This window comes from Rattus rattus, chromosome 3 (genome assembly GCF_011064425.1).
Source record: "Rattus rattus isolate New Zealand chromosome 3, Rrattus_CSIRO_v1, whole genome shotgun sequence".
Taxonomy (NCBI): Eukaryota; Metazoa; Chordata; class Mammalia; order Rodentia; family Muridae; genus Rattus; species Rattus rattus.
The window spans coordinates 45,445,554-45,465,703 of NC_046156.1; the positions used below are offsets into that span (position 1 = coordinate 45,445,554).

The window sequence follows — 20,150 nt, forward strand, 5'->3', positions numbered from 1 at the left end:
CCCTCTTGTAGAATTTAAATATTTATTAAAGTATTCATTTTCATTGTGCCTTGTGTGGCTGTGCTATACGTACCCTTTCGCCTGGTGGGCCAGGAGGGCCATCACCACCTGATGTACCCTGGCAACAAAGCAAAGGAAAAGTGTGAAAAGAGAATCTAAGGTGAACCTGCTACTCAGACTTCGTTCCTCTACAGGGATGTGCAACACAAATCACAGTAAGTTCGGATGATACCTTCGGCCCAGGTTTTCCTGTGGGACCTCTGGCGCCTCTGGAACCTCGAGGACCCTACATAAGAGATGAGAAGAAAAAACTGACCCAGTGCCAAGTAAATCCAAAACCATGTGGAAGCTAACACCAAAATGCAAATCGCTGTAGTAAAACAAAGTACCCACCGTTGGACCACGTTGTCCTCGGGGGCCTGGTTTGCCAGCAATTCCCTGACAAAGACAATTCATAGAATTTCAGTGTGTAGTACGCACAGTCAATGGGGATGAGAAACAGAGACTCAAGTAGGGACATGCTCGCTAGTGATCTTGGGACAATATACTTATGCACCATACCCGGGCACCTTTCTCCCCGTTGGCACCTGGAAATCCAGGAAATCCAGTGGATCCCTGAAAGAAGAAGAGTAATCATCAATGAATATGATAATTTCTTTCTTCATGTCACAAGTTCCATTAATTTTGGTAAGCATGGATTTGGTCTTCGATGGTAGTATTTAAGCAAGAAGCATGTTCTTGCTTTGGAAGCGTTTGATAAAAAAGTATGACATTTAAAAACAAATGCATTTTAGTCACTACACAAGGTGCCTTCTTGAATTCGAAAGCGAACTTACAGTGACATCTGAAAGCCTGCAGGCATGAACTGATAAAAACTATTTTAGTATTAAATTTAAAACCAAAGTATTAAGTTACATTTTTTATTCTCAAATAGAAGTTGAAGGATATTTTATGAATATATATTTCAATTTAATATTTCATACATTTTCTCAAATTCTAAAAGAAAATCATATTTTCATAAAGTACAGTAACAGCTTAAGTATGTCCTTAATTAATGTTAATACATTTGTACAAGTACCTCTTTAATAGAAATAAATTTGCTTTAAAGCTGTATTATATCATGGAGAAGAAAAGCTTTATTTACATTTTCTAACTGGTTTTGAATATTATCACATTCATTTGGTCACATAAGTAAGAAATAAATCTGTGTTTGGAAATCCAAAGAACCTAATTCTTATCTTATGCTTCCCAACAGCATCCAAGAATGAAAGGGAATGTCTCCTACTCTGATCTATTTATTGTTACAGGGAGAGCAAAGATCAATTAGGACTTTTTTTGTTAAGTGTTAATAATACTTTATTCTGGAAAATGGGAAACAAATTCAAAGAGGAAAAATAACACTGGGAATTGTAATATCCTTGTAAACAATATACCATCATCAATTTACTCCTAAATTATAAATACCCCACAGTCATGGATTAGGTCTGTCGGGTATGACCAGTCTAATACAGCATTGAAGAACCATTCATGTAAGTGTTTAAAGTCAAACATAATAACGTTATATTTTTTTATCTTTATTAAATTGGGTATTTATTTACATTTTAAAGTTATTCCCTTTCCCGGTTTCCAGGCCAACATTCCTCTAACCTCTCCCCTCCCCTTCTATATGGGTATTCCCATCCTCATACTCTCCCCATTACTGCCCTTCCACCAACAATCACGTTCACAGCCTTGGCAGGGCCAAGGGTTTCCCCTTCCAATGGTGCCCCTACTAGGCTATTCATTGCTACCTATGAATTTGGAACCCAGGGTCAGTCCATGGGTAGTGGCTTAGTCCCTGGAAGCTCTGGTTGGTTCGCATTGTTGTTCATATTGGGTCTCAAGCCCCTTCAGCTCTTTCAGTCCTTTCTCTGATTCTCTCAATGGAGGTTCCATTCTCAGTTCAGTGGTTTGCTGCTGGGATTCACCTATGTTTTTGTCATATTCTGGCAGTGTCTCTCAGGAGACATAAACCTCCGGTTCCTGTCAACCTTCACTTCTTTGTTTCATTCATCTTATCTAGCTTGGTGGCTGTATATGTATGGGCCACATGTGGGGCAGGCTCTGAATGGGTGTTCCTTCAGTCTCTGATCTAAACTTTACCTCCCTATCCCCTCCTAAGGGTATTCTTGTTACCCTTTTAAAGGAGTGAAGCATCCACATTTTTGTCATCACTCTTGAGTTTCATGTGTTCTGTGCATCTAGAGTAATTCAAGCATTTTGGATAATAGCCACTTATCAATGAGTGCATACCATGTGTGTTTTTCTGTGATTGGGTTACCTCACTCAGGATGACATTTTCCAGTTCCATCCCTTTGCCTATGAATTTCATAAAGTCATTGTTTTTGATAGCTGAGTAATATTCCATTGCGTAGATGTACCACATTTTATGTATCCATTCCTCTGTTGAAGGGCATCTGGGTTCTTTCCAGCTTCTGGCTATTATAAATAAGGCTGCTATGAACATAGTGGAGCACGTGTCTTTGTTATATGTTGGGGCATCTTTTGGGTATATGCCCAAGAGGTATAGCTCAGGTAGTCCAATGTTCAATTTTCTGATGTACCTCCAGACTGATTTCCCGAATGGTTGTACCAGTCTGCAATCCCACCAACAATGGAGGAGTGTTCCTCTTTCTCCATATCCTCACCAGCATTTGCTGTCACCTGAGTTTTTGATCTTAGCCATTCTCACTGGTGTGAGGTGAAATCTCAGGGTTGTTTTGTTTGTATTTCCCTTATAAATAAAGATGTTGAACATTTCTTTAGGTGCTTCTCAGTCATTCAATATTCCTCAGCTGTGAATTCTTTGTTTACCTCTGTACCCCGTTTTTTAATAGGGTTGTTTGGCTCTCTGGAGCCTAACTTCGTGAGTTCTTTGTGTATTTTGGATATAAGGCCTCTATCAGTTGTAGAATTGGTAAAGATCTTTTCCCAATCTGTTGGTTGCCATTTTGTCCTAACGACAGTGTCGTTTGCCTTACAGAAGCTTTGCAGTTTTATGAGATCCCGTTTGTTGATTCTCGATCTTAGAGCATAAGCCATTGGTGTTTTGTTCAGGAAATTTTCTCCAGTGCCCATGTGTTCGAGATGCTTCCCCAATTTTTCTTCTATTTGTTTGAGTGCATATGGTTTGATGTGGAGATCCTTAATCCACTTGAACTTAAGCTTTGTACAGGGTGATAAGAATGGATGAATCTGCAATCTTCTGCATGCTGACCTCCAGTTGAACCAGCACCAGTTGCTGAAAATGCTATCTTTTTTCCCCATTTGATGGTTTTGGCTCCTTTGTCAAAAATCAAGTGACCATGGGTATGTCAGTTCATTTCTGAGTCTTCAATTCTATTCCAATGTTCTATCTGCCTGTCTCTGTACCAATACCATACAGTTTTTTATCACTATTTCTCTGTAATACTGCTTGAGTTCAGGAATAGTGATTCCCCCTGGAAGTCGTTTAATTGTTGAGGACAGTTTTAGCTATCTTGGGTTTTTTCTTATTCCAGATGAATTTTCAAATTTTTCTGTCTAACTCTATGAAGAATTGTGTTGGAATTTTGATGGGGATTGCATTGAATCTGTAGATTGCTTTTGGTAAAATGGCCATTTTTACTGTATTATCCTGCCAGTCCATGAGCATGGGAGATCTTTCCCTCTTCTGAGATCTTCCTCAATTTCTTTTTTCAGAGACTTGAAGTTCTTATCATACAGATCTTTCACTTGCTTGGTTAAAGCCACACCAAGGTATTTTATATTATTTGGGACTTTTATGAAGGGTGTCATTTCCCTAATTTCTTTCTTAGCTTGTTTCTCTTTTGTGTAGAGGAAGGCTACTGATTTATTTGAGTTAATTTTATACCCAGCCACTTTGCTGAAGTTGTTTATCAGCTTTAGTAGTTCTCTGGTGGAACTTTTGGCATCACTTAAATATACAATCATAACATCTGCAAATAGTGATATTTTGAATTCATCCTTTCCTCTCTGTATCCCTTTGATCTCCTTTTGTTGTCTGATTGCTCTGGCTAGGACTCGAGAACTATACTGAATAAGTAGGGAGAGATTGGGCAGCCTTGTCTAGTCCCTGATTTTAGTGGGATTGTTTCAAGTTTCTCTCCATTTAGTTTAGTGTTAGCTACTGGTTTGCTGTATATGGCTTTTACTGTGTTTAGTTATGGGCCTTGAATTCCTTTTCTTTCCAGGACTTTTATCATGAAGGGGTGTTGAATTTTGTCAAATATTTTCTCAGCATCTAATGAAATGATCATGTGCTTTTTATCTTTCAGTTTGTTTATATAGTAGATTACTTTGATAGTTTTCAGTATATTAAACTATCTCTGCATCCCTGGGATGAAGCCTACTTGATCATGATGGATGACTGTTTTGATGTGCTCTTGGATTCCGTTTGCAAGAATTTTGTTGAGTATCTTTGAGTCAATATTCATAAGGGAAATTGGTCTGAAGTTCTCTTTCTATTTTGTTTCTTTGTGTGATTTAGATATAAGAGTAATTGTGGCTTCATAGAAGGAATTTGGTAGCTCTCCATCTGTTTCAGTTTTGTGGAATAGTTTAGATAGTATTGGTATGAAGTCTTCTATGAAGGTCTGATAGAATTCTACTCTGAACCCATCTGGACCGCGGCTCTTTTTGTTTGCGAGACTTTTAATGACTGCTTCTATTTCTGTAGGACTTATGGGGTTGTTTAAATGGTTTATCTGTTCCTGATTTAACTTCGGTACCTGGTATTTGTCTAGAAATTTTCCATTTCCTATTCATGTTTTGTTGAATATAGGCTTTTGTAGTAGGATCTGATGAGTTTTTTAATTTCCTCTTATTCTGTTGTTATGTCTCCCTTTTCATTTCTGATTTTGTTAATTTGGACACACTCTCTGTGTCCTCTGATTATTCTGGCTAAGGGTTTATCTATCTTGTTGATTTTATCAAGGAACCAGCTATTAGGACATCTTAACACTTTGAAGTTTGTGGGAGATATGAAAAAAAGAAGTTCAGCATTCATCAATGAAGATATGTGAGATATAAAGTGATAATATTAGAAAGTGAACAGTGATTGTTTAGAAATGTAATAAGCCCATAAGAGCATTTAATATAAATGGCTATATTTTACTAGTGAAATATAGGTTAATCCCAATAATAAAATTCCTCCATTTCTTGTTGGGGAAATGCCCAAACTTTTCTCAGAGTTTTTTTCCAACATTTTCCAGGCAGTTTTATGTCTTTATTTAATAAATAAAGAGAGAAGATAGAATTTTAACCCCTTTCCAACATTTTGTAAATGTTACCCTAAAATGGTATGTGTATGGGGGAGGGGCTACGAAAAAAATCTATCTTTCTTATATAAAGAATTGTATGGATGAAATCCAATATTGTGTAAATGACTAGCTGAGAGAATGCAGATTTTTATAATTTTTATACATCTCCATATATTTTGGGCATAGAGCAATATTCTTTGATTTCTTTGTTTTTGTGTTTTTAAATCAACTTCTTTACATTGGATTTCTCCCCAAAATATTGTCTCCATAAATTGGAATAGACTGTAATACTTTATATATTGGAAGTAGCATTCCAGATTTCCTGTAGCTGACACTTAGGAATCATTTCAGTGGCCTCTACAGATGACCCACACTTAATTATGGAGAAAAATTAGAAGGTAGAAGTTTGAATGCACAAGAGAAAATTCACCTGTAGACCCATAAAGAAGGTGCTGAGCTATGTTGCCACTTGAAGACAGCAAATGTTTCATGTTTAGCAAACAAGCGAGTCAAGAAAATTGTGATGTTCCACTTCAATACTGAGTCAAATAATGATATAAAGAGTACAGATTACTGCTTGTATGATTTGATTTTCAGTATATTTTGTGTTTCCTATAGAAGTGCTTTTGATTTACTTGAGAGCAAATAATATATAAGTTTTAAATGGTAAGAAATACTTGGCACATTACTATTAAAGTTTGAAACCTTCCATTTTTTTTTTTTTTTTTTTTGTCTTCAAATGCACTGGAAGCCATAACCCTTAGTTGCAGGGTGACTAAGAATTTAACATGCAAGTATGGTCTGATATGTAGATGACATGCACTACTGAAATTTTATATGTAAACAAATATGTCTGCTCTGATCAGAAGAAACTACCCTATTTACAAATAAACTATGAACATTTTTCTTAATATTAACATATGTCTTGAAATCATTTTTCCATAGTATGTGGGAAAACCCAAGAAAATGTTCAAGCCCTCCCTTTTTTTATGTAAGGTGTTATCAACAAACTCCGTAATGCACATTCAAGTAAACATTACCTTTAAAATATCAAAAACAGTCAATAAAAGACCAGGCCCAAGTTAATGCTGAAACATTCCATCAATAAATAAAAAGTTTGCAAAACTACTTGGTATACTGACTAACTATAAAAATATTCTACTTTAGAATAAGCCTTCGGTTCTGAGACAATTATCATCTTTTATTACATTTGATGGTTTGGCTTCCCAGCTGACTTTGCTACTCAGACAGTGTTTAACTAAAGGCCTTGAAGAACTTAAATTTAGCATCCAAAGTTGTTTGTATTTTTTATTTTTATGAAACACTAATGTCTATTAAATCTTCACTGGCTTCCATATAGGAAAAAAGCTTAATGTTCTCTTTGGTCTCCCATGCGACCAACCCATTTTTTTTTTTTTTTAATGAGAAGCGAACTATTCTTATCACCTCAAAATAAAAGTGGTATGAAATCGAGATGCCTAAGTTTAGGATGAGGTTAAAGTACCAGCTCACTGTGAGGAGAAACATTTTCTTTTTGTTAGCTTTTACATCTTAATAGTAAGAATTCAGAGAATACTGATCGAAAAATTGATACATAATGGAAAAAATGGATTACATAATTTCATATAAACTTGCAAGGTACAATTGTGCTCATTTAAATGACATTACGACTGTTTCCTATCATTTTTAAGTCAAAATGAATGAATATTATGATTGCTATTCATTTAGTAAACAGATAAAGAATTCACAACATAAAATAAAAATAGTTTATGGATTTGGGTTGTGCAACAAATGGTTCTCTACAGATATAACCGTTGTGAATTCTTAATATTTGAAAGAGTGCAAATGTGATTCTGAGCAATATATTGCAAATCAGATGGAAAATAAGTGATGAGCATTTTAAGACTAAAACACATTTAAATGACTCTTGCATCGCTTTAAAAATACATCTTTTTGAATAAGAAAGAAATGGCTTCTTGGAAACATAATAACCAAATCACGTGGAAAGCCTAATGTAGACTGCGTCTGAAGGTGAGTGAAAACCGGCATTCAGTTGTGGATGGAAGTTTTGCCACCCACAAGTTATCTATGAAGTTTATTAACACATGCTTAAGGTTGTAGTATAATTAGAATTTCCTGTGCCTCCTACACTTGCTATGCTTAGCTATTAAAATAGAAAAGTTAAGAAAACATATTTTACAGCGATACATCCCACGCACATATACTTAAAGAATGCACTAAGTATGATGGTACATGCCTCTAGTTCATGTGCACTGGGACTGAATCAGGAGGACTGGGAGTTCTATGCCACCATAGACTGTATAGTAGGGTACCATCTTTTCAAAAAAGAAATAACTACCCCCAAATTAATTAAAGATTTCATATAAATTCTATAGCTATCAAAATAATTAGTCAATACATCAAGGCTAGTCAGTAACAGTTTTTATAAGCTGAAGAATATTCCATGTTTCAAAACAAGCAGACAATTATATTTATTTATTGTTAAAAGGTTTATAAATATTTCAATATCACAAACTAAAATTTGAGTAGTACAGTTGATTGCACCCCAACAGATAAAAGCAAGGAAAAACTTTTGAAAGCTGCAACATCATTTTTATTGACCGAAAAGCATCTGATAATATGTAAATACATTAAGAATCTTCCACAAATCCTAGATTACATGGACATTTCCTGAGTCCAAAGACAAGTAAGTGTCTACAGGAGAAACATATGGGAAGGGGTCAACCAAAGGAACGTGTGAGAAGAAAGTCCTGGAAGGAGGAATCCTCAAGCCCAAGAAACCAGGACGTAGCATAAGCGCCAGGAAACCAGGACCCATTCTCTCCTGGAGTTTTTGGAGAGTGTTTGGTCCCAACAGAACCTTAATCACAGACTTCTACTATTAAGAAAGGCGATGGTAAAATGTTCTGTTGTTCTAACTCACCAAAGATTTGTTACAACACTCTGAGGAAATGTATGTTGGTATAATGGAGAGTCAATTATTTTAAAAATAATGGAACAGAGGCAGCTATATGGCTCACTGCTTACGGGCACTTTCCACCTGAGAACCAGAGTTTGATGCCTGGAACTCACATAGTGGAAAGAAAGAATTCATCCCTGAGAACCGTCCCCTGTCCCTCATGTATGTGCCTTTGGATGTGAGCACACATGTACATACACAAATAAATAAATAAATATAAATTAAATGGCTCAAACCACAATGGTAATAGAAATAAAATAAAATGGTATTTTCCATATAACATCTACTGTGTAATTAAAAATATTTTAGTGTTCTTCCCTCATATGTTCTTATTCCGACTGTCAAAGGAAAAAATTTTTCTTTCATAAAAATCCTGTGTCCAGAGTTTCTCCAAGACATAACATAATCAAGACTCTCCAAGCACACTCCAGGTGAGTGTGTGTGTGTGTGTGTGTGTGTGTGTGTGTGTGTGTGTGTGTGTGTTTTATTATACATGGATGTTTATTTTTTTATTTGGTGATAAGTATTAAATTGAAGAAAACTGTATTTTATTCTTTCTTTTCTCCTGGTCTAAAAAATAAGTTTCTAAGTTTAGATTGTTAATTTAACTGTTTATCACATAGACATATAAATTTCAAATCATTTTACCTTTGGACCTTGTCTTCCTGGATATCCTGGCAATCCTGGAACCCCAAGTTTTCCCTAAAATTATGAAAAACAAACAATAAAAATACACAGCCTATATAGAATTGTTTCTGTGACAATTTTCTGGATATTTGAACAAAGAATTTGAATAATTGAAATAATGCAGATATTTACACTACATTATTTTCATGAAAATTTTCATAAAATTGTTACAATGTATATATTTTAAATATTTATAAACACCTAAGAACTCTGTTGTATAAATGATTGTAACTTAAGAGAAGAACATTCTCATGTACTTATAAATCTTAAAGCATAACCAAAGACAACTAACTTTTTAATTAAGCATGAATTTAAGTTAGTTGAAATAATTGGGAATACATTCAGAACTTACCATGCCAATTAAAAAAAATCTTTATGATAACATTTCTATCATATTCTCACTAAAAATCAAATAATTAGGTAATTTGTTATTAACTAAAATCTAAATAATTGTGTTTGATAACTCCTAATTAAATCTTAAGAAAACAAGTAATTTGTATAAAAACTGGGTAAATCTGGGTTAATATATTCAGGATGTATTAAGAGCTATAGTGAATGGTGACAGTTTACATGGAATGTTATTCCACTAAAGGGTATTTGAATATATAACTATATTTTTCAGGTCTAATGAATTTATCCCTCATTTTGAAATTGTTGAAACAAATTTAGATTACAACTAATTCAAAAAATATGCAACTAATACTGTGGCTTAAGAAGGTTTTCTGATAAATTCGTCCCCAAATAATTCTTCCCTATAAAAAAAAAGACAAAAACTACAAGTAAGAAAATAATGAATTGTTTTAAATTTGGTGGAGTTCTGGACATCACTTTTTATAACAAAATCATAAGTAATAATACAGAATGTTTTTCCTTAATTTTTTAAACTTTAGCACAATCAGTATCATTATTTAAAATGCACATTTTCAAAAAAAAGTAGAAGAAAATGAAAGCCCAAATTTATATATGCAATGTTAAAACATAAACAAAACATTTAGAGAAAACCAAAAGTTTTGCTGGAAAAAAATCAGGGAAGAGCATGGCATACGACCTTGTCATTACAGATAAGAAAAAAGTTGTATGAATTATAGCTGAACCTGCATAGATAAGCAATTCCCACATGGAGAATATGCAAATAAGCCCTACAAAACTTGCTTTTAATGATGTCCCTTGGATATATTAAGCTACCATAGCTTATTTCATGATTTTATGCCACCAATTTCAAGGCAAATGGAATTCCCGAGTGATCACAAAGCAATCTGGACTCTATATTAATTGCCACATCAGATTGTATAACTGTATTGACTTTAGAATTCTTTTGAAATGAATCCAGATAACACATATTCTTTTAAATGATGATGTTATAAATGCCAGGAATAGACATGCAACAATGAGATGCTGCACGTGGAGAATCATAGGGCAATGCTTGCTTTAGAATAATATCTGGGACCATTTTTATATAACAGTAGAGCTGAGAAGAATGTCATCAAAGAAGTTTGATCACATGACAGTGAACATCAGAAGAAAAATAAGAAGGAGGAGGGAGGAAGGAAGAAAGAAGAAAGAGGAGGAGGAAGAGGAAGGGGAAGGGGAAGGGGAAGGAGAAGGAGAAGGAGAAGGAGAATGAGAAGGAGAAGGAGAAGGAGAAGGAGAAGGAGAAGGAGAAGGAGAAGGATCTAACAGCCTTCAAGCTTCAAGCATTGGCTTCCTAGAATCTCTCCTCCCTGACTATATAACACAGTGGTGATCAGTTCAGCAGAGGCAACGGTTTTCAAAGCATGTGTACTGTAAAACTGGTACATCAGTGATTATAGGTGGGACAATCATTATTGTCCTCACAATGTCTACACAAAACCAACGAATCTTCCTTCAAAGTCAGAAAGTGTGCAGGTGGAAATATTACAACTTTATGTTGACTTGGATTTCTTTATTTTCCTGACAACACGTTATTGTTGGAGAAAAATATATATACAAAGAAAAGAAATCATATGAATTACATCCACAGGTAGAAAAACTATTTATGCTTTCTTAATGTATATATATTTCTCTATCTATCTACATACTTTAACTAATACCTCATGAAAATATGTTAATATATAAAAAGAAAAACACCCACTTTGTTCATATAAATATAATTTGGTTTGGTCTGAAACAACAGGTAAGCCATCACTCAATGTTTCTTTAATATTTACCACATTTATTCTCTAAAACGAATATGGGTAAGTTTACAAACTATCTGTTCCTGATAACCCCATGGAAGGTCTGAGAGTTTATATATGCTTGGCCCAGGGAGTGGCACTTTAGGAAGTGTCGCTTTGTTGAAGTAGGTGTGTCACTCAGGGCATGGGTCCAATTCCTAGCTGCCTGGAACAAGAGGTGGAACTCTTAGGCCCTCCAGTTCCTCATCTGCCTGGATGCCCTACATGGATAATAGTGGACTTACCTCTGACCTGTATGCTAGCCCCAATTAAATATTGTCCTTATTAGAGTTGCCTTGGTTATGGTGTCTGTTTACAGCAGTCAAACCCTACCTAAGACAGGAGAATAAAGACCAATGTGGCCAACTCACGAGCAAGTGTCCTGCCCTTGCTCTAAGAGTACTTCACCCTAAATACAAGTACTTTGCTTTAATAATATAAATGTTTATAATTACCCAGAGCACTCTATAGATATAATCTGAGAGATAAATGGCCACCAACCTTCTCTCCTGCTTGGCCAGAGGGACCTGGGTCTCCAGTTGGGCCTGCACGGCCTTTGGGGCCTTCAGGGCCATCTTCTCCTCTTGGACCAACTTGACCCACTTCACCCTGAAATGCAAAGTAACATTGTGTATTCATTTAAAACATGAACAGAGATGTAGGTAGAGATTCTAATCTATTAGAGAATCAGGTTTTATGACTCTCGGTTTGTTGCTTCATGTTTTGTTTGCTCGCATGCTTGCATTTGAAAAGGGGGTTGAAGTAGTTTGACATCAACAAGCATTTCATTATTGAATTAATACCAGAATGTGGCCTAATATTCAAAAAGCTGCAGAAGCTTGGTGGTACCATGTGTACTTCCAGAATGTTTCATATATGGGGGATGAGGAGAAGAGAGGAGAGAGGAAGGGGGAGGGAGAGAGGAGAGAAGGGGAAAAGAGGAGGCAAAAGGGAGAGAAAGAGATGAGAAAGAATGAAGAACAAAGATTTGAAAGCAGTTTTGGAATCTATCATTTAGAACACAAGAGTCTTCCCTTTGGACTTCTTAAAATTGTAATGAACACAGTAGAAGCTCAATTTCAACCCCGGACATGAGTTTCACAGAATCCCAACTACTCTGAGGTCTGCTTCTTTGATCAGATAGATTGTGTATTCATATGAGTTATAAAATAAATCTTCCCTGTAATGTATTTAATGTGTACCAGGTCAGTCACTCCATTTCCAAACAACTTATTACCAGATATAAATTGTGTAAAAACACTATCTTTACACTCTGTAATTCTGAATATCATAAAAAAATTAAAATGCATGAGAGTTGCACAATATGGCTCTCAAACATCAAAGTTAATAATATGTACACAAAATTTAAAATAAAACCACATTCCTTTCTTCTACTCCTTTGACCATGCTATTCTGAAACTGCCATAAACAATACTATTCGATTTTATATAGATATTGTTCAGGTTAGAGCTTAATGAATCCATTGTTGAGGTGAGACTGCCAAAAATGTATTTGGGTATATAGATCAGTAGGAGAATGCTTGTCTAGCATTTTCAAAATGCAGAATTACATCTTCAACACTAGGAAAATGCATTTAGTACACATATCCTTCTGAAACTTCTATTAAGCATAGCTCTTTTTACAAGCATGTCAAACATTCTGAGTGGTTCATGTCTTTAATCTCAGTACTCAGAAGGCAGAAGCAAGTGGTCTTTGTGAATTTGATGCTAACCAGGGCAATATAATGAGTGCAAGTCTAGCTATGGTTACAAAGCAAGGCTCTGTCTTAAAACAATAACAAAAGCAAAGTTTAAGGAAAAGAATGTATAGGGAGTATTTAGTTAATGTATAGTTGCATAAAAGCATCTAGCAACTAACACAAATCTGTCAAATTACTGGAAGTCAGATGTTTTAAGTTCTTTCCCCATGAAATCTATACTTTTAACATGATGGTTTAATTAGAAAGCAACCCAATAGGTTACATACATACATAAATTCATACATTTATGTGCTCCTATAAAAAGTAACATAACATAGAAAAACACTGGCACTATAAACATATTGTCCACTCATTACCTAAGAACTAAAGTCAACTGTCTCTAATATTTCACTTAACCTTTGTTTTCTGTATTTAATGCTAAGAAAAATATATGTATACATTGTGCTATCTAGTATTTATGTTGACTTGAAACAAGTTAATGACATTCTAGAAAAAGAACTTCAGTTGAGGAAATGCCCCCACCAGATTGGCCTATGCACTTTTAGGTGTGTATTTTCTTTATTAAAGATGGATGTGGAAGGTTTGTGGGATGACAGGAACAATGGTTCTGGGTAAAGTAAGAATGACCAAGCTATTAAGAGGAAGGCAGTGGACAGCAATCTTTCATAGCTTTTGCATCAGCTCCTTCCTCCAAGTTCCTCTCCTGCCTCGATTCCCCCCTAACTTCTATCAGCGACAGACCTTTCCCTGAAACTGTCAGGAAAATAAACCCTTTCCTCTTTAAGTTTCTTTTGACCATGGTGTTTTATCACAGCAGTAGAATCCTTACCTAAAAGATACAGTGCGTTAAAATATATAGAATATTGCAAAGTTCCTTTTTACTCACTCTGTCACCTTTAAGACCCATGTCACCTTTGAATCCTGGAAAGCCATCTTCACCCTAAAAATATCATGAATAAGGAAAACTTTAATCAATAATTAGAATCACTCAAAATAAACCTATATAAAATGAATATTAATAATCAGAAGCTCCTGTGAAATATAAGTTCCAGTCATGTAACCACCCCGCCTCTGTTCCATCCCTGATCCAATCAATTATCTTCAGAGTCCTACTATCCTTCTGCAATGGGTATAAGTCACAGAAATTTTCACAAATATATTCATTAATTCTTTCCTGTGTCTTAGAGAAAGTAATTATTCTTTTACACTAGCATTTCTTTCAAATTTTTGAAACAAAATAAATATTTAAATAATTTTTGTTAACACAAATTAATAATCTTGAGAATATGTTTTTACACTTTGTACATAAGAATATTTTTGATGCTCAGTTTTTTCCAATGGGGTGACACTGGGACTATAAAACACTCCAGGGACGATCTCATATTCCGGAGGAGTTGACCAACATGTAATGGTCTACATAATGTTCTCTGTGTTTTTATTACTTACAATTCTTGATTTGTTTTATATTGTTTTCTGTTTGGCTATTTTTTTATTTTATCTTAATGTGTTTCGTGGGGTTGTTAGTTTGTGAAAGAACTTACAGTTAGGAGGGTAGGGAGGAAGAAAGGATCTGAAAAGACTTGGGGTAGCAGAAGAATATGATCAAAGTATATTTAAATTTAAAATATTTTGCAGAATTCTATCAGACCTTCATAGAAGACCTCATACCAATATTATTCAAACTATTCCAAAATTGAAACAGATGGAGCACTACCGAATTCCTTCTATGAAGCCACAATTACTCTTATACCTAAACCACACAAAGACCCAACAAAGAAAGAGAACTTCAGACCAATTTCCCTTATGAACATCGACGCAAAAATACTCAACAAAATTCTGGCAAACTGAATCCAAGAGCACATCAAAACAATCATCCACCATGATCAAGTAGGCTTCATCCCAGGCATGCAGGGATGGTTTAATATACGGAAAACCATCAACGTGATCCATTATATAAACAAACTGAAAGAACAAAACCACATGATCATTTCATTAGATGCTGAGAAAGCATTTGACAAAATTCAACACCCCTTCATGATAAAAGTCCTGGAAAGAATAGGAATCCAAGGCCCATACCTAAACATAGTAAAAGCCATATACAGCAAACCAGTGGCTAACATTAAACTAAATGGAGAGAAACTTGAAGCAATCCCACTAAAATCAGGGACTAGACAAGGCTGCCCACTCTCTCCCTACTTATTCAATATAGTTCTTGAAGTTCTAGCCAGAGCAATCAGACAACAAAAAAAGGAGGTCAAGGGGATACAGATCGGAAAAGAAGAAGTCAAAATATCACTATTTGCAGATGATATGATAGTATATTTAAGGATCCCAAAAGTTCCACCAGAGAACTACTAAAGCTGATAAACAACTTCAGCAAAGTGGCTGGGTATAAAATTAACTCAAATAAATCAGTAGCCTTCCTCTACAAAAAAGAGAAACAAGCCGAGAAAGAAATTAGGGAAACGACACCCTTCATAATAGACCCAAATAATATAAAGTAACTCGGTGTGACTTTAACCAAGCAAGTAAAAGATTTGTACAACAAAAACTTCAAGACTCTGAAGAAAGAAATTGAAGAAGACCTCAGAAGATGGAAAGATCTCCCATGCTCATGGATTGGCAGGATTAATATAGTAAAATGGCCATTTTGCCAAAAAGCGATCTACAGATTCAATGCAATCCCCATCAAAATACCAATCCAATTCTTCAAAGAGTTAGACAGAACAATTTGCAAATTCATCTAGAATAACAAAAAACCCAGGATAGCTAAAACTATCCTCAACAATAAAAGGACTTCAGGGGGAATCGCTATCCCTGAACTCAAGCAGTATTACAGAGCAATAGTGATAAAAACTGCATGGTATTGGTACAGAGACAGACAGATAGACCAATGGAATAGAATTGAAGACCCAGAAATGAACCCACACACCTATGGTCACTTGATTTTTGACAAAGGAGCCCAAACCATCCAATGGAAAAAAGATAGCATTTTCAGCAAATGGTGCTGGTTCAACTGGAGGTCAACATGTAGAAGAATGCAGATCGATCCATGCTTATCACCCTGTACAAAGCTTAAGTCCAAGTGGATCAAGGACCGCCACATCAAACCAGACACACTCAAACTAATAGAAGAAAAACTAGGGAAGCATCTGGAACACATGGGCACTGGAAAAAATTTCCTGAACAAAACACCAATGGCTTATGCTCTAAGATCAAGAATCGACAAATGGGATCTCATAAAACTACAAAGCTTCTGTAAGGCAAAGGACACTGTGGTCAGGACAAAACGGCAACCAACAGATTGGGAAAAGATCTTTACCAATCCTACAACAGATAGAGGCCTTATATCCAAAATATACTAAGAACTCAAAAAGTTAGACCAAGGGGAGACAAATAACCCTATTAAAAAATGGGGTTCAGAGCTAAACAAAGAATTCACAGCTGAGGAATGCCGAATGGCTGAGAAAACACCTAAAGAAATGTTCAACATCTTTGTCATCAGGGAAATGCAAATCAAAAACAACCCCTGAGATTTCACCTCACACCAGTGAGAATGGCTAAGATCAAAAACTCAGGTGACAGCAAATGCTGGCGAGGATGTGGAGAAAGAGGAACACTCCTCCATTGTTGGTGGGGTTGCAGACTGGTACAACCATTCTGGAAATCAGTCTGGAGGTTTCTCAGAAAATTGGACATTGAACTGCCTGAGGATCCAGCTATACCTCTCTTGGGCATATACCCAAAAGATGCCCCAACATATAAAAAAGACACGTGCTCCACTATGTTCATCGTAGCCTTATTTATAATAGCCAGAAGCTGGAAAAGAACAGATGCCCTTCAACAGAGGAATGGATACAGAAAATGTGGTACATCTACACAATGGAATATTACTCAGCTATCAAAAACAACGAGTTTATGAAATTAAATTAGGGCAAATGGTTGAACTGGAAAATATCATCCTGAGTGAGCTAACCCAATCACAGAAAGACATACATGGTATGCACTCACTGATAAGTGGCTATTAGCCCAAATGCTTGAATTACCCTAGATGCCTAGAACAAATGAAACTCAAGACGGATGATCAAAATGTGAAGGCTTCACTCCTTCTTTAAAAGGAACAAGAATACCCTTGGCAGGGAAGAGAGGCAAAGATTAAAACAGAGACTGAAGGAACACCCATTCAGAGCCTGCCCCACATGTGGCCCATACATATAGAGCCACCCAATTAGACAAGATGGATGAAGCAAAGAAGTGCAGACCGACAGGAGCCGATGTAGATCGATCCTGAGAGACACAGCCAGAATACAGCAAATACAGAGGCGAATGCCAGCAGCAAACCACTGAACTGAGAACGGGACCCCATTGAAGGAATCAGAGAATGAACTGGAAGAGCTTGAAGGGGCTTGAGACCCCATAAGTACAACAATGCCAAGCAACCAGAGCTTCCAGGGACTAAGCCACTACCTAAAGACTATACATGGACTGACCCTGGACTCTGACCTCATAGGTAGCAATGAATATCCTAGTAAGAGCACCAGTGGAAGGGGAAGCCCTGGGTCCTGCTAAGACTGAACCCCCAGTGAACTAGACTGTCGGGGGGAGGGCGGCAATGGGGGGAGGGTGGGGAGGGGAACACCCATAAGGAAGTGGAGGGGGAGGGGGATGTTTGCCCGGAAACCGGGAAAGGGAATAACACTCGAAATGTACATAAGAAATACTCAAGTTAATAAAAAAAAAAAAAAGAAAGAATATTCATGGTTATATGCAGTTTGCATCAAATAAACACCTTGTGTCTCCCATTGGTCTCTGAACTGTGTTGTGTTATTTGGTGAGGAAGCAAATTCACAATTTCCCTTAAACATCGAGGTTGACAATTTTCCCATCCCTTGCTCAGAAAGATGATGCTGAATGCGGGCATCCTGATGCAGATGGAAGAGACAGTTTGACTACAGAAACATTTCCTGCTACTCATCCAGAAATTGGAAAGTTTCAGAGGTAGTCTTAATGCTTCTTTAATTTCAAGGAAGGAATTTCAAGGTCTCTTTTTCATCAATTATTAATTTCATAATATTTTAAATAGAAATTTATTGTGTTCAAAATCATGTAAAGCGTTTTGAGAACAATTTTTCTGGTACCAACAATAGTTGTAGATAGTCCACCACACAGTTTTATTAGTTCTCTGAGAATTTTGTACAATATATTTATGCCCTTCTTCAATACCTCCCAGACACAGAACCCTCCCTATTTATTCAATGTTATATTTTATCTTTTTAAATATTTCTTATTTTTGAGATCATACTACAATTATTTATTTCCCTTTTCCCTTTCCTCCGTCTAAATCTTCACATATACCCCTCCTTGTCTCTTTCAAGTTCTTGGTCTCTTTTTCATCAATTATTAATATGTGAATATATGCAGACATTAGGACATATATAAAATGACCATTTAAACACATACTAAAGTAATAGCTCTATTTTAATTTCCAAATACTCCCTAACAGTGGGGTTGGGAGTCTCTCTGGTTATTTTGCCTGCTTTTTGGGACCCTTTCACTCCTACTGGGTTGCATCAGTCAGCCTTGCTATGAGGGTTTTGGTGTCTAGTCTTATTGTAACTTGTACCATGTTCTGCTGATATCCATGATAGGTCTGTTCTTTTCCAAAGGGAAACTGGAGGAGTGGATTTGGGGGAAAGGGCAGGTAGGAGAAGAATTGGGAGAAATGTAGGGAGGAGAAAATATGAGTAGGGTGTATTGCATAAGAAAAGAATAAAACAAAATTAAAAGGAAAAGAAAAGAAGGAAGCTTCTAAAGATAATAACAAATAACAATAAAATAAAAATAAGATATTAATATTTTAATGATGAATGTAAGTTAGCCCCTGCACACACCATGATTTAACCTTTAATCATTCCTTTTGCCCTTTAAGTTAACCATCTTTCCATTGCCATCCATGTCCTAGGATTGAGTTGCAAAGACTGGGATTAGAGTTGTTGTACCATATCCATCTGGGACTCACTCCTTTGTATTCTAACCCAGTCATACTTTTAACTGAAGACTCAACTCATAATTCCAATTTGATATTCTCTTGAGTTAATTTTTTTCATAAAATTAACTTTGTGTGTGTGTGTGCTCCAAAATAGATATCTATTATGACAAAAAAACATCTTTTGGCTGTTAATCACAATAGACCATTGCTTCCACTAAGTAAGAGGACCAATTATCATTCTCTATTAGGCATTAGGTCTATTTTAGATCTGTTTGACTACTTAGGAACCTAGATATCCAATAATCACTAAGTGAACATATGGAAAAATATTCAAGTTTCAGTTTGCAATTTATGAATTAAAAAAAGGCCAAGAAAATATCACAGCTTCAACTATAAAGACTACATGAAATGTGAACCCAAGGCTCATGTTCTTAATGTTTGATTTTTTGCTTTGAAGACTGTGGTCATTCAGAAGCAGTGGCCACTTTGGCAGAAGGAGTTCACCAAGGCAGCATTTGAGCATTGTAATCAGCCTCACGTTCCTACCATATACCCTCTGCACAGATAGAGTCCTATCCGCCATAGCTTCCCTACCATGATTGACAGACACTAATGAAATCATGGCTTCAAACAAAACCTCTTAATTATTTCATCCTTGGTTTTTGTTATTGTAGTTTGTTATTGTTGGAGTTTTAATGTTTCTCAAAAGACATTGAAGACAGAATAAAGAGGCAACTCACAAAATATTAGAAAACAAATATAAAAAAGCCCATAAAAATAAGTACATTAAAGAATGATCACCATCAATACTCAACATCACTAATCATTAAAAAATGCAAATAAAACTTAATGGGAGATTGCAGTTAAATATAATGAAAGAATATATGTGTTGATGAGAATGTAAAGCTATCTGAAGTTTGTGTGCTGTAAGTGAAAACGTAAAGTAGGTGGGCTACAAAATGATAAAATTAAAGTGAAATTTTAGATCTGAATATGATCAAGACAAATGGATGCAGGATCTAGATGTATTTATTCACCAATGGTTGTGGGCATAATTAGTAAAAAATAGTAGCAATCAAAGCATCCATTGATTCACTAATGAACAGACAAAAACAGCTGGTATATGTGATGAAATGATATTTAACTTTAAAGGAAAGGAGGATTTAGCTACTGTACAAATTTGAGGACCTTGAATGGTTGCATCAAATATTTTGATGCAGGGAAATGCAAAGACTAAACCGGAAAATGGGGACAAAAACTTACAATGTCTAAATTGAAA

At 35.7% G+C, this 20,150-nt stretch overlaps 1 protein-coding gene across 1 annotated transcript in view; it reads right to left on the bottom strand.

Annotated features, from left to right (window-relative positions):
• Positions 1-20,150, bottom strand: part of Col11a1 (collagen type XI alpha 1 chain) — a 189,869-nt gene that overhangs the window by 70,006 nt on the left and 99,713 nt on the right. The window contains 7 exon segments of the mRNA XM_032897445.1: positions 74-118; positions 233-286; positions 394-438; positions 562-615; positions 8,929-8,982; positions 11,664-11,771; positions 13,769-13,822. Of these exon segments, the coding sequence (XP_032753336.1) occupies positions 74-118; positions 233-286; positions 394-438; positions 562-615; positions 8,929-8,982; positions 11,664-11,771; positions 13,769-13,822 (414 nt within the window).